The 13607-nt window shown below is 41.0% G+C and overlaps 1 protein-coding gene across 1 annotated transcript in view; it reads right to left on the reverse strand.

Moving 5' to 3' along the window:
• The window catches only part of LOC115461567 (cytochrome P450 4V2), a 170193-nt gene that overhangs the window by 52623 nt on the left and 103963 nt on the right, over positions 1 to 13607 (reverse strand). Inside the window, exon 6 of the mRNA XM_030191477.1 lies at positions 8305 to 8431. Within this exon, the coding sequence (XP_030047337.1) occupies positions 8305 to 8431 (127 nt within the window). The remainder of the gene's footprint in view (positions 1 to 8304; positions 8432 to 13607) is intronic.

Here is a 13607-nt window from a genome sequence, read left to right on the forward strand (position 1 = left end):
GCTTTTTCCTCAGACCTGCTTCAAGCTCTATTAAGAATACCATAATACTTGAAGCTGTCATTGAGCCTGGTATCCCCTTCCGGTTTCACTTTCTGCTTATTTCTGGGATAAGCAGCATAAAATGTATTGAACTTTTTCGGGATCTTGCCAAGTATTTGTGACCTGGATTGGCCACTGTTGGAAACAGGATGCTGGGCTTGATGGACCTTTGGTCTGTCCCAGTGTGGCAATACTTGTGTACTTATGAGAGGAAGAGGGACAGCAACCACTGGGGGATTAAGGAGGTGCCATGCTTTAATCCCTCCTGTGGACATCTAGACTTCAGGCCCTTCCCAGTCCCACCCAAAGCAGGCCCAGAACACGTCCCCTTGATATTTGGGCTGGATGTCTCTACTTTTGCCTTTGCAATCAGGATTTGGATGTTTGGATGGTTCAAGCACTTGGATGTCCAGTTCGGCCTTTTGAGACATCAATATGCTTTGAAAATGAGCGCCTTAACGCTCAGTGAAACCGAACAAAGACAGGACTGTGTTTTATGTGGTCCAATTTGTCTGGTTAACTTAGGTAGTTAAGTGCAGAACATCAGGACTTAACCATGTAAGTGCGGACTCCACCCCAGACAGCCCACAAAATGGCCAGCTTTGTGTTTGGCAGTTAGTGCTGACATTCAGTGGCACTATCCAGTTAAGTACTGCTGAATATCATCAGATAGCCCCACAAAGGTGATTTAACCAGCTAAGAGCCTCTCCTGGCTGGTTAAATCATGTTGAATAGTGGCCCCTGGGATACCAACTCATTCTAAGTCATTTGCATAATCTCAGTTGGACCTGGTCTTACCCCATAATGTTTGGAATCTTTTAGATCAGTTTTTTTTACAAAAAATTGTGACCTTGGTGTAATGAAAGGATTTTAAAGATTGCTTTTCAACTCTGTCTGAGTGACAGACAGTGCACTCTCTCATTAAAGTGATAATGTTCATGTGAAAATGATTTGGAATGTGTAAGAAGATAAGACACAACTATGTGTGGGGGGAGGTGGAGCATGTTTCGAGTTCAGGCTGGCCACCTGGACAAACATGTGACCACATTCCCACATTCTCAATGGCTTGTTTACCTAAACAGAGAAATTCTCAAGCATTCTGTAATTTTCCTTAACTCTGAAAATGAGTTCTAAGCCTAATAAAAAGGGAAATCTCGGACAAGATGGCGTCGTGAGCGGACGTGCTGGAAGTGAGCTCTGACCCTTTCCTTCCAACTAAACAAATTCCTGGTGATATGCCGCATACTAAGCATAAGGTGACGCTCCGAGGGATTCCCCTACCTTTGGGAACGTCCACACCAGTAGGACAAGGACTCGAGCGCTTCTTCCCCGCTCTTTCTCGTGGAGGCGGTGCGGATTCCTTGACGGGGGGAATTGGTGAAGCGATCCCCCCGCTGGAAGCTGAAATATCTCTTTCCCCGCCATGCTCGACACCTCCTCCGTGCCCTGCAACAATTGCCAGCCGTGCGGGGTCTACCCTGGAGCCCGGAAGGGGGGATTCAGAGAGGCCCATAGGGGAACGCGGCAGAGCTGAGACAACAGCGATTGCAGGAAGAGACACAGAGGTAAATCTGGACAGGATTTGGCGGAAGCTCTTAGATATTGAGAAAGCCTTGGGACGCTCCTCAGAAGAGGTAAAATCTTTAAATTTACACGTGAAAGAAGTGAAAGACTCCCTGGATATGGCCAAGCAAGATTTTTCCACAAGAATTGAGGCCTTACAGAAAGAGACTAAGCAGACTGTAGATTTCAAGGTGGCTGTGATTAAGGATAATTTGGATATTAGAAGGAAGATTGAACAAATGGAGAACTATAACAGGAGATTGAACCTACGTGTTTTAAACTTTCCTAGACTGTTGGGTGTATCCCCAATTGATATGTTTGTTAGATTTTTGAAAGAAAACTTGAATTATTCATAGGAAGTAGTTCCTCCATTAAATAAGATTTATTATATACCTAGCACAATGAAAAGGTTGAAGGAGAGATATCAAATAATTTACAAAATGTCACAGCTATTTTGGAGAAATCTATAGATGATGCAAGTGAAAGAGGGACACTGTTGGTGTCCTTTGTTTTTCAGCAAGACCTGAATGCAATTATGAGATTATATTTTAAATCAACTAATCATATTTTTGCAGGTCAAAAGATTTGGCTTTACCCCGATGTGACAAAATCAACTCAAGAAAAAAGAAAAATGTTTCTCTCTATGAGGTCAAAAGTTGTTGATAAAGGGGGAACTTTCCTCTTGGCTTACCCGTGTAAATGTCTCATAAGGCTTAATCAGACAAAATATGTTTTTTATGTTCCTGATCAGCTTAAATCCTTTCTGGAAGTAGAACAGAGTCAGAGTTAAAAGAAATGTAGAGAAACACGACTCCAAATTTGGATAAACTATTTGATAATTTGATTTTTGTTAAACTTCACTAATTCCTACCCCCCCTTTTTTCTTCGCCTTATTAGGCTTTGAGGTCTAAGTAAGGCAGACTGTATTGGATTGTAAGTTTGAAATGATTATATCTGTATGACTATTATGGCTGTGTTTAACTTGACAGTTTGTTATACCTGTTAAAGTTTGCAAATAATAATAAAAAATTATTAAATAATAAAAGGGAAATCTCTGCCAGTGAAATTGGGAGCTCATCAGTGAGTAAACTTATGTACTGCGCAGAGAACTATATTTCCTGGTCAAGAGACTCCTAGCTTTCCTTGGATGTAGTAATTAATGACCAGTTATATGATATTTCTTTATTATTGTTTCTCTTCAGTTATATAGCTTAATCATTGTGTATATATCTTAATCATTGTGTATCTTAGACAATATTGACTTATACACTTTCCATTTGAAGTGAACCTCTAATAAAAGTCTCATTTACCTAATACGAATCCAAAAGAATCCACAGTAATTATTGAGTAGTCTGTAGTCTCCCACTTCCTTGGGTACTCAATTAGATGCTAAGCTCTTTGGGGAAGGGACTTATACCTGAATATTACCAGTGTACATCCAGAAGTGCTATAAATTAAAACAAAATTCTGGGTCACCTTTTTCTTTCTCCTTTTTTCAATGCTGCAGTTGTAAAATAGAATCCTCCTTAGAGTGAACTCCTTACAGGCTTTTGTTCTGCAGCTGTGCTTCAGAAGAGAGATGCTATGGTACCAGAAAGCTGATACAGTTTTCCTGGTATCTGGTTACCAAGGTCTTGATAGCCATCAGTAGCCATCTTTCCTGGTTGCTGAGGATGACTTGAGTGGAATGTTGATTTCCTTGGAATTGTCTATTGTGATGCATGGTCGGTGGATAGATTCGTATGGTTATCATAGTTAGAAAAGACAGATTCACCCTCTTGTCAGAAGATTTTGAATTAGTATTTTGTATGCTATTAAATATTGTGCATATTTTTCAGATGATTAGACATGCTACCACGAGTTTGGACTGTAAAACCACCGAGCACTGTGTTTTTTTATAAAGGAGAAATAAAGTTGATTATATTTTCACATTCTGGCAAGAAGATATCAAGAAAGACCCTAAAAAAATAAAGGGTCGATAGCATTTGATATACCAATGCAACAAAGCAGTTTACAATGAAAAAAATGCAATGCAGATTAAGAAGGAACTGAAAAGAGATTATATTAATTTAGATAAGGAAGGAGAATAATAATTGTAGATTCTAATGCTAGCAGCCAATTATCAATGGTACAGAATACAAGGGATTAGATGGAACCTACATTGTTGTTCACGCAACACACGTTGTCAATCAAGATAGTCCTTCAATTATTGGTGGACAACTTCCTCAGTCACTTTCACTAGGAATGATGGGAATAATATTTAGCCTGCGGAACTTAGCAGTTTATAAACTGCTGGCCAACATGGGCTGAATTGCACTCGGATATTCAGTGCCAGGTCATTGGCACTGAATATTCAAGATCACAGCAGCCAACCAGAAGCTAACATGTACCAGTCAATATTTGAACCTATGCACAGTTATCTTAACAGATACAGTTAGAACAGCCTTTATCCACTTACTTAAACAGCTAGCAGACTGAATATTGCTGCCAGTTAATTACTGGCTCCACCCTAGCTCTGCCCACAGACTGCTCTAGCACTAACCAAAAAGTGCCACAGTACTCAGAGCCAATATGCAGCAGCACTGCCCAGTTGAGTGTCACTGAATGTCAAAGGCCAGGGCACTTTGAATTTCGGGCCCAGTATGTTTGAAATTGGATGGAAGCTAGTGATCTCTGGTGCATTCCCTCCTCATTTCAATACTGGTTGTTTAAAAAAATCTAGTAACCAACTTTCTGGTTCACTATTATAATTAAAGGTTCTATCAGAGTCCCTTGATGCTTTTTTAAAAGCCAAACTGAGTAGAGATCAAGGGTACTTGTAGAGCTAGAAATTTTATACAACACTTGTGCTACATGCTCAATATCAGCCTTAAAGACTGATGTCCATGTATTCTCAATCTGCTCTACCTGGCTCATATTTTCTACACTCATCAGTTTTGCAAATATCCGACTAGATTTAACTACCATGTTCTTTCTTTGAACTGTCTAGAATATTTTTTAGGTCTATTCAATAAATCCATTATCTTATTCTGATAATATATCTTTGTTTAATCTTTTCAACTTTATGTCTATACTGATCCAAAGCTGTCATGTCATCACCAAATCATCTGTCTTGCAGACTAGAGGGAGGAGTCAAGATGGCGGCAACAGCACAGTGAGGATCTCGACTCTCCCTATAACATGGTGAAGAAGAAGGGAAAGGTAAGGCTCTATATCCCTCAGAGCCTCAGTCCCAACCCTCTATCTCTGGTCCGATGGATTCCTACCTTCAGCGAGGAGGTCCAACTCCTTCAAAGTCAAGGAGTTGTCAGCTGTTTTGATGTCGCTGCCTGGAAAAGCAGCAACTAGCTTCAACCTTAATCTATCTTTGATGCCCGACATACGGACACCCCCACCACAGTCAGGCCTCGTTAGTCCTGAGGTCCCGACCATGGATGCTCTTCAGAAGTCATTGGAGATTCCCATGGTACGAGGGAAAGTACTTGGGACAAGTGAGGAGGGATTTTTCCGTCCTCTGAGTCAGTAATCTGAGGACTTGCCATCAGGAGCAACTTTGGCTGCTCCGGAGAAGGAAGCAGTTTTGCTCTTTGACAAAAAGGTACTGTTTTTCTGGCAACACCATCTGAAATTGTGCTTAAGAAGCCTACGTTTCACACTTGAAACTATCTGGACTGCACTCTCAGATTTAGGAAAAACTCTTTCATTGCAGTTTTCAGCCATGAACGCTAATGTTCAGGATAAGAATAACATATCTAATGTCCAGCCCAAATAGACCAGGTTTCTCAGACTCTGGTTAAGCATACTCAAATCAATTAAAAATATTCAATTGATGAATTCAACATTGGTGAAGAAGAATGTGATATTGAGGCAAAAATTGGAAAACTTGGAAAATGCTACAAGATGTACAATAAATAATTTTCCTAAATTATCCTATATATTACCTAAGGAAACGTTTATGCAATATTTGAAGGAGGTACTTTTAGTGCCAGAACAATCACCACCTCCCATTTTCCCGAATTTACTATCTACCAACTGGGGAAAAAAAGACTATGCAAGAACAAACTGCTTTGGATCAAGAGACTGATGTCTTGAATGATTTAGATATTGTGGAGTCTTCTGAGACACCCTCAGTGATGAAAGCCACATTATTGATTACTTTGGCTCTTTCTTCTGATCGTGAATGGTTACTTCATCTTTTCTTTAAGTAGAGAGATGTGCCCTTCTTGGAATGCCAAGTCAGGTTGTTTCTTGACTTGACTAAAGAAACCCAAAGGAGGAGAAGAAATGCTCTTTTAATAAGGCCAGCTGTTTTACAGTTAACAGCTCTATTCTTCTTAAAATATTCTTGTAAATGTATATTTAAATTGAAGTCTATAAAATATGTTTTCTATGAGCTGTCACAATTAACTGCTTTTGTTAATGGCAAAAGACTTACTTTAGTATGACTATCTGAAGTGTCTTATGCTGCTACTTAGCTTTTTCCTTAATAATATAAAATAATGTAATCTTTATTTTTCAAGTGATTTTCTGCTTGATGTATGTGTGTGTGTATGACTGAAGACAGACTTGTTCAGAAGAGCATACCCCACTGACCCAACATAAAAATACCGGTCACTTGCGACACAATATAACCAAAGACCGTAACGGACATTACCTGACTCTTTGTCCCCCTGTCCCTCTCTAAGTTCCCCCAAAATGTTTCCTACCATACATATACCTCATTATAACACAATATCACTTTGTATTCATTCATACTATGTATTTGTTCAAACCGGCTAACGCCGTTAACGGTTATATGTAAGCCACATATATACACACACACACATACATACATACTTGAATTATATTGAAAATTGCAATTAAAAAAAAAACATGTCTTGCCTTTCCCCAAACTTCTATGAGTCCTGTGATCTGGATCTTTTCCACAATATCATGTAAAGAATCATTCCACATCTTTACCTTTTCTATTAAATTCCACTGAACAGCGGTTTCAGACCCTACACCCAACCATTCTGAAATTTTACAGGCTCTTATCCATTTTACAACCTTTCCCCTTCCATCTCTGTAATCTCTTTCATAATCAAATAGGCACTGAAAAAGCACTAAGGCTTAGACAGACAACAGCACTGAGGTAATCGTATATGCTAACTCCCCAGACTGTGAATACCATATATCTACTAAAGACACCATATCCAATAGATTGCCCCTTTCATGGGTGGCTGAAGATGGAATAACTTGCAACATGTAAGAACTGTGCGGCTTAAGAATTAAAGTACATATGCTCCAGACTGCAAAGTCGTCAGTTCTCCATAGGCAATTTCATGACACTGGGAGCTCCAAAAAATAAAGTCACCTTCTGGTTCCAGAGCTCATTGGGTTCAAAGATGGAATAAAGTGCAAGAATAGCAGCGTTACGCCATGGTACAATAAACAGTGCTCTGAGTTGGGCACCATTTACAGAATAGTGTAAAGATCCAAGTCCATTTTTGGGTGCGACAATTTCCACCAGCTGAAACCTGGTATAAATCCTGAGGTCTGAATTAGATGCAGATCCCCTGAATTCTATAACAGTGAGTGCATCTTTAGTGAACACCCCCCACCCGCCCATGCCCCCTTTCCAGTTCCACATGGAATCATTTATATATACATCTTTATAGAACAACACCTAGCAAGATGCATGCATTAGAGTCACCCATATGTTCCTATGGGTGACTTTAGCATTTAGCGCACACTAATCATTAGCACGCACTAAAAACGCTAGAGCACCCTTAGCGCAACTTAATAAACAGGGCCCTAAATCTCAGGATCTATCTATGAAAATATCCCTTCGCAGTGTGTTTCTGCTTGTGTCTGTGTGGGCTTGCCTTTAGCCCAGTGCTTGTGAGTGTTATTAATGCAGCGTGTCGCTGCTTGTGCCTGAATGGGCTTGCCTTTGGTCTTGTGCTTGTGAGTGAGACCAATGCAGCGTGTTGCTGCTTTTGTCTGAGTGAGTTTGCCTTTAGTTCTGAGCTTTGTGAGTGAGCCTACGCAGTGTACTGCTGCCTGAGTCTGTGTGGGCCTGCCTTTAGCCCGCTTCCTGTACACTCTGCTTCCTTTTCTAACTTGCTGTTTGGGTTTCAGTTCGGCCTTGCCCGTGTGACTGGACTCTGTTACGTATGGGTTCCACTTCGGCCTTGCAGCTTGTATGTGTGTTTTGCCTTTTCCTTCTGTGTCCCGCTTTCTGGTCCTATTGTGTGTGCTGGGCCTTTTAGTTTCCTTTTGCTGGCATGGATTCAGACTGATATAGGCCTCGGCCTTTGTCCAGGGGCTCACTACCAACCATAACCGCTAGTCAAGAAAGACAAATTTAGGGGCCCTTTTACAAAAGTGTATTAAGTCCTTATTGTGTGGTCAGAGCGCACACTACCGCAGAAATGTGTTAAAGAGATTTTTTAAAAACATACTTAGAGGGGCTATGTCATAGGCAGAGTGGGCATGAAACTGTTAACCATCTAGCACTAACTGGCTTATGCAGAGTTAACAGGCGAACATTTAGCTCCTCCTAAATAGAAGGTGGTTAAGTACTTCCACATTAACTCCTAGCAGGTACTGCACTAATAATAGCAGCGCATGACCTGAATAAAATAAATTGAAAATGCCCTAAAAAAGTGCAATAACTCCAAATCTTAACACATTTTATTAAATATGTTGTATGTATCTTACCTTTTCAGTGAACATATGAAGGATTTTAATATTCCTGTTGTGTTCTTTTCCTGATTTTAATCTAAAGTATATAAAATCAGCCCAAAGCCATGGCATCCTCTGTCTCCGATGAATTATATCACTCATACTATAGGTTAAAGAAAAATGATTGGCATTAAAGCATGATCATTTCTAAAAGTATGATGAAAAATCTATTGTTCTATACAGTTACATTTTTCATGTGTTCAACCACAGTATGAGTACATGCTGAATCTGATGCAAACAAAGCAGACTGGACAGCATTAAGCCCAGGGCAGGCCTTATATAGGGTTCCCACAGGCTGCTTCTGCCTACCCCACCTTAACAGATCCATATCCAGAAGGTTCTATCCCAGTAACTAAGAAGTTTCCTGGCTAGATCTGATGGGCTGATAACTGTAGTTCACTATGTACAGTGCACTCCATTTAAGTGCACGTCGGATAAGAGCATGCTCTGTTTAACTGCATGCCATACTTCGGTCCCGTTTTTGGCACCATCAATTTCTATGAGGCCAAACTTCGGTTTAGCACACCACTGATAAGTGCAAGATTTGCTTATATGCATGGTTTAAGACCGCTCCTCTGCAGAAAAGTCTCTGCATAAGCGCATGCAAGGAATATGGAAGCCAATTGGCACGTGACAAAGGGGCGATAAATTTAAAATCTCATTGGTTACCTGCCACAGGCGGTAACCAATGAGAGCTAATTTGTTAGAATAAGTGAAAGAAAGTTGTTAGGGTGTACAATGGAGTCGTCGCGCAACTGTAAGACTAACACTGACTGAACGAATAGAAGTTCTTAAAAAATTAGAAAACAAACCAAGTCAAGCATCTATTGCTAGGAATATGGGGTCAATCCCAGTCAAATTTCATGTATCTTCTGGAAGACTGGCAAAACAATACTAATCCACACAGGAAACGTAAACAGGCGGAAAAAGCTGAGGATGTAGAAGATGCTCTTCTTCGGTGGTTTTATTAAGTCAGGAGCAGACAGTTTCCTGTCAGTGGTTCACTGCTTATGGAGAAACCTAATCAGCTAGCTGAAAGTCTTGGACTAACTGAATTCAAAGCCACTGTTGGATGGTTGGAAAGATGGAAGGAGAGGAACAACATAAAATTCAAGAAACAGCATGGTGAAAAACAAGACGCTGATGACTGGTGCTGAAGATTGGGTTGTTTCAGTTCTTCGTACCATCTTAAACGAGTTTGCACCTCGTGACATTTTCAATGCTGACGAAAACGGTCTCTACTGGCGAGCGATTCCTGATGGAACACTTGCACTTAAACAAACTGAAACTACAGGAAGTAAAACAAAGGAGCAACCGATGATCCTCCTTTGCTGCAATATGGATGGGAGCGAGAAGTTGGAACCACTAGTCATTGGAAAGAGCAAACAGCCCCATTGCTTCAAGAATGTTAAGCAACTTCCTGTGCATTATGAAGCTAACCGCAAATTCATGGATGACGGGGGAAATTTGGAAGCAGTGGCTAAAAAAGTTAGACACTAGAATGCGGGCACAAAAGCGTCAGATTTTGTTGCTTTGTGATAATTGTGCTGCACACAGTGATGATGTCAAGCTGTCTAACGTCAAGGTGGTCTTCCTGCCACCAAACACTACCTCTCTGATTCAACCTATGGATCCGGGCATAATAGCCAATTTCAAAAAACATTATCGGGCTCTTGTGCTACGTCGTTTGATGAGCATTATGGATGACCAGACTGGCAAAGATAAACGTGCTGTTGAACTGGCTCGTAATCTATCACTGTTGGATTCCCTACATATGCAGAAAGAAACCTGGAATCATGTTATATAGGCAACCATTGTGAACTGCTACAAGTGGGCAAGCTTTGTTAGGGATGTGGAAAGGGACGAAACAGATGTAGCTGTTGCAATCGCGTCGGATGAACAGGCTAATGACATCCCAGCCGATGTTACTGAAGAGGAGTTTCATCACTACATAGCTGTTGATTACGATCTACAAACAGCTGCCGACAGCACTGATGTCGAGATATGTGCCTACATGCAGGCAACGGCTGATGATGAAACAGATGATGAAATGAGCAGCAAAGCACATGCTGACGAAATTCAACAACTTCCTGTCAGCTTTGCAAGAGCGCTGGAAAGTCTCAACACCGTGCGGGCCTATCTGGAGGCCACTGGATGTCAGTGCTATGACAGTTTTTACCGTCTGGCAGACGTAGTCTATGGAACTCACAGACACAATAGTGTACAGAGGACTATGACTGATTACGTCAAGTAAGCCTAACGTCAGTTAACGGAGACTGTATACTGTACGTATAATAAACAGTACATCTGTTTATCAGATTTCAAGCTTTTTTGGGTCACTACGGAGACTGTATACTGTACATATAATAAACAGTACATGTGTTTATCAGATTTCTAGCTTCTTTGGGTCACAACGGTTAAGTGCGTGCCGGTTAACTGCATGTATTTCTTTGGTCCCAGACCCTTGCACTTAAGCGGATTGCACTGTAGTTACATTTACCCAAGATACAAAAAAAGAGCTTTCATGGAAGACAGGTCAGGAAAAGTGGGGGGTGGGGGGGAGGGGGAGATATGTACATATATTTAATTCCATTGAGCTGCCAACCTGCAGAAACAGAAGGTCCAAGGTATACATGTACCCAGGAGTTCCACTTTCAAAGTTAGCGGCAAAATATTCACATCTTTCACCTACACAGAACAGTAAAGACCATCCCAAAGACAGCTAAAAAGGCTCACACTATAAAAACGTTTCCTTAAATAATCCTTCCCCTCCAACCCCCCCCCCCCCCCTCATATTGCTAATTAACATTTACCTATCTTATTTCAACTTTAAGGTGTCTTTTCCTCCCCATACATAACACACACACTCATAGTATATGATATAAATGTGATATAAAATATGAATACTTGATCCTGACCTGTCATTTTCAGAACAGACTGTAGAATTCTGCACTGACCTTACTCCCCAACTTTTGGTGCAGTTGTCTAAGCACCACTCCTGTCCATCACAACACACCAACAGCTACAGTATGAGGTCATTTAAGTTTTGATTTCATCCTCTTTCCTTTCATCCTCTGTGTTTATTCCATGCATTTTTGAATTCCTTCACTGTTTTTGTTTCCACTACCTCCACTGGGAGGCTATTCCAGGCATCCATCATCCTTTCTGTGAAAAAGTGTTCCTCGATATTACTCCTAAGTCTACACCTTACAATCTCAATTCATGTCCTCTAATTGTACTGCTTCCTCGTCTCTGAAAAAGATGTTTGAATATTAATACCTTTCAAGCATTAAAATGTCTACATCATATTTCACCTATTCCTCCTGTCCTCTACTGTATACATATTCAGGTCCTCAAGTCTCTTCTCATACTTCCTTTGGTGCATTTTTGTCACTTTTCTCTGAACTGGAGTGGAGGAGTAGCCTAGTGCAGCGGACTTTGATCCTGGGGAACTGGCTCGATTCCCACTGCAGCTCCTTGTGACTCTGGGCAAGTCACTTAACCCTCCATTGCCCCAGGTACAAAATAAGTACCTGTATATATGTAAACCGCTTTGAATGTAGTTGCAAAATACCACAGAAAGGCAGTATATCAAGTCCCATTTCCCTTTCTGTCCTTAGCGGGATACACTCTCCAAAACTGAACACAATACTCCAAGTGGGGCCTCACCAATGACTTGTACAGAGCCCTTAACACTTCCTTTCTTCTGCAGATTATGCCTCTCTATATGCAGCCTAGCATCCTTTTGGCTGTGGCCACAGCCTTGTCACAATGGTTCCCCACCTTGACATCATCAGATACTATTACCCTAAGGTCCTTCTCCCAGTTTGTGGATATCAGCCTCTCCTCCTCTAGCACATACGTCCAGATTCTATATATGGCACCCAAAACTGTGTGGGCAAATTTTGGTACAAGCCCAATTTGCAAGCACAATTTGAGTTAACAAGCCAATTAGTGCCAAAAACTTGGCACTAACAATTACTGGCATTAATTGGCAACAATTTGGATTTATGCGCACATTTTGCTAGGTAAAGATGTGTACATGAATCTTTTAGCGAGCAACTGAAAAGCGGACCCGGCCATGGGAGGACCATGGGCGGGTCAGGGGTATTCACTAAAGATGGGCACATCAGCTAGTGTAAATCTTTGAACTGAACTCTTGGCACTATGCCCTATGCCAGCAACACTAAGAAGAGTTGTGGTGCACCTCCTACTGAAAAAGATCTCCCTCGAGCAGGACAAGCTTGAAAACTACCTCCCAGTCTCTAATATTTCTTTCCTGGTAAAACGTATAGAACAGACAGTCTGCATTCAACTCAACAATTGGTTAGATGAAAGCAATTGGCTAGACCCATTTCAATCTGGTTTCAGACCTGCGTATGGAATACAGACAGTTCTTGTGTCCTTTCTCAATGATCTGCACAGAAACTGTGACTAGGGATCTGCTTCGATACTAATGTTGCTGGATTTCTCAGTAGCTCTCAACACCGTGGATCATAATATCATGCTTACGAGGCTGGCAGAAACAGGTATCAATGGCACAATAGGTGGTTCACATCCTATCTGTCAGACAGACAACAATCAGTTCTCTTCAACAACAGCACATCACATCATTACTTTGGGCACTGAACTGTGGGTTGCCACAGTGATCCACTACTGACTCCCATTTTATTTAATATCTACCTCAAGCTTCTAGCTGAGCTGCTTTGGTCGATTGGCACAAAATTCTACATCTATGCTGATGATGTGCAACGGAACTCCATCAGCTTTGAATAAACTGACTGCCTGTAACCACAACTCAGGAATGGGCAAAAATCACCACACTCTGCCTGAACCAAAACAAGTACCTGACTTCAAAATACCTTTTGGGAAGTATGAACTCCCCCTAAAAATCACAGGTCAGGAATCTTAGGATACTACTAGATTCATCACTCACTCTGATCCCACAAATTCAAACAACCTTTAAAAATTGTCTCTAATTGGTGGCAACCTCAAAATCTCTCTCCATATAATGAAAAGACAAGTCTGACCACAGTGGTCCATGCCATGATAACATCACAACTAGACTACTGTAATGTTCTGTACACTGGTCAAACCAAAAAGAGCTTGCATCAGCTCCAACTAATTCAGAATGCTGCAGCCCAACTGATAGAAGTGGTGTGACCACATCACACCTTTCCTGCAAAAGAATACACTGGCTACCAGTACCTTACAGGGCTAAATTTAAAAAAACTGTGTTTGATTTTCAAGGTCCTCAGACAAAATGGGCCAGAATACTT

The sequence above is a fragment of the Microcaecilia unicolor genome, chromosome 2 (assembly GCF_901765095.1).
Source record: "Microcaecilia unicolor chromosome 2, aMicUni1.1, whole genome shotgun sequence".
In the NCBI taxonomy this organism is placed as follows: Eukaryota; Metazoa; Chordata; class Amphibia; order Gymnophiona; family Siphonopidae; genus Microcaecilia; species Microcaecilia unicolor.